A 1,635-nucleotide genomic window follows, 5' to 3' on the forward strand; every position below is an offset into this window, starting at 1 on the left:
TTTCCCTCATGGAAATTAGAGTCATGGACTCACATGCCTAGCCCAAAAACCAATCACTGGTCCCAAGGGGACAGATTACCCTGATTGGCTGGCCTGGATCACGTGCCCACTTTAGAGCTGGATATGGAAGCTGCATTGACTATACTACTACTGAAAAAAGGGGAAATGGGTGAGAGTGTGAGGAAAAAAAAAACAGACTTTCTTTTAACTGCTAGAAAAATTTCCATAAAGTTATAACAACATAGATATATTCAATCTCTTCATTATATAAGTAAAGATGTAGAGGTGCCAAGGAGGATAGGAATTTGCCCAAGTTGTCCCAGGAACTCAGTGAAGGAGTTTGGAGCCCTGTGGGTGGTGGGAAAAGGGATGAGAGAGGGCAAGTCTGGGTTATGGGTGGGGCCTGTGTGCCTGGCGCGTGGTAGGTGCTCAGGGAGGGTCCAGCTGAAAGACTGGCTCAATGGGTGGATTGCTAAATGAACACACAGACTGGGGTATCTTCCCACTAATGCCAGATCTCTGTGCATTCTGCTTTCCAGACAGTGCCTACTTGAACTTGACCTCTGAGCAGAACCTCCTCCAGGAGGTGACCGTGGGTGAGAAGATCGAGCTCAAAGTCAAGGTGGAGGCCTACCCAAGCCTGCAAAGTTTTAACTGGACCTATCGGGGACCCTTCCTTGGCCACCAGCCCAAGCTCAATTTTGTAACCAACAAGGGCACGTACAGGTATCACCTATTAGCTCGCATCTGCATAGCCCACAGCCAGATGGAGCACTTCAGCCGGGAGTCAGGGCACTTGGGTCCTATCGCAGCCTTGCTGCGTGACCTGGAGCGAGTCCTTTCCCGTTTCTAGGTCTCACTTTTCTTGACTGTGTGGAACCTCGATATCAGTCATCAGCATCTGAGATGTAGATCAAATTAGTGTATCCCTCTGTCCTATATCCTTGGAAGATCCAATTTCCTCTTCAAGAATTCTACCATTTCTTGGGGGCGTGCATTCTGATGGTCATGCAAGGTCTCTCAATCTTACGCCTCCTCTTTTGTGACTAATCCAAATGTAGAAGGCAACCCCCCATGATTTCCACTCATAGTCACACTCCTGATAGCAATCGCACGAGGTATCCGCCACATACACAGGTTTGGGGAATAGAGGGAATTAACATCTCTCAGTCACAGATACATCAGAAGTTCTTTAAAAGCCTGTGGTCATCCACCCCTGAGAATTTCTCACCAGCTGAGCTCTTCCCCACAGGCTCAGAGCTCTTCTTAGAGAGTGCCGTGTGACTCTGCATCCTCACGTCTCTCCACTCCCAGAATCCTGCTTATCCCACATGCACAACATTTTAGAAATCTCTTCTTCTTGTCTCCTGTGGACTCTGTCCTGAGGGTCTTACTTCCTCATCCAAAGTGACCTAACCCCAGTAGTTTTCTAAACAAGAGAGTTTCTTCCCCAAGGAGGAACACTGACACCAAATGTGAAAATAATAATTTCTTTACCCTGTTCTATTTGAATGAGAGAGTACAGCTCCATCAAGGACAGCAAATATGTGGTGTGCGTGTGATAACTTCCCCTCCCTCACTCGTGACAGAGACCCCTAATTCTTTTTTTTTTTTTTTTTTTTTTTTTTTTTGTGG

General features: G+C 46.8%; 1 protein-coding gene across 1 annotated transcript in view; it reads left to right on the forward strand.

Moving 5' to 3' along the window:
- Positions 1-853, forward strand: part of LOC103086132 (macrophage colony-stimulating factor 1 receptor-like) — a 13,300-nt gene extending 12,447 nt beyond the window's left edge. Inside the window, 1 exon segment of the mRNA XM_082931515.1 lies at positions 540-853. Within this exon segment, the coding sequence (XP_082787641.1) occupies positions 540-853 (314 nt within the window).
- Positions 854-1,635: the final 782 nt, after the last annotated feature.

The sequence above is a fragment of the Lipotes vexillifer genome, unplaced genomic scaffold (assembly GCF_000442215.2).
Source record: "Lipotes vexillifer unplaced genomic scaffold, Lipotes_vexillifer_v1.1 scaffold121, whole genome shotgun sequence".
NCBI lineage: Eukaryota > Metazoa > Chordata > Mammalia > Artiodactyla > Lipotidae > Lipotes > Lipotes vexillifer.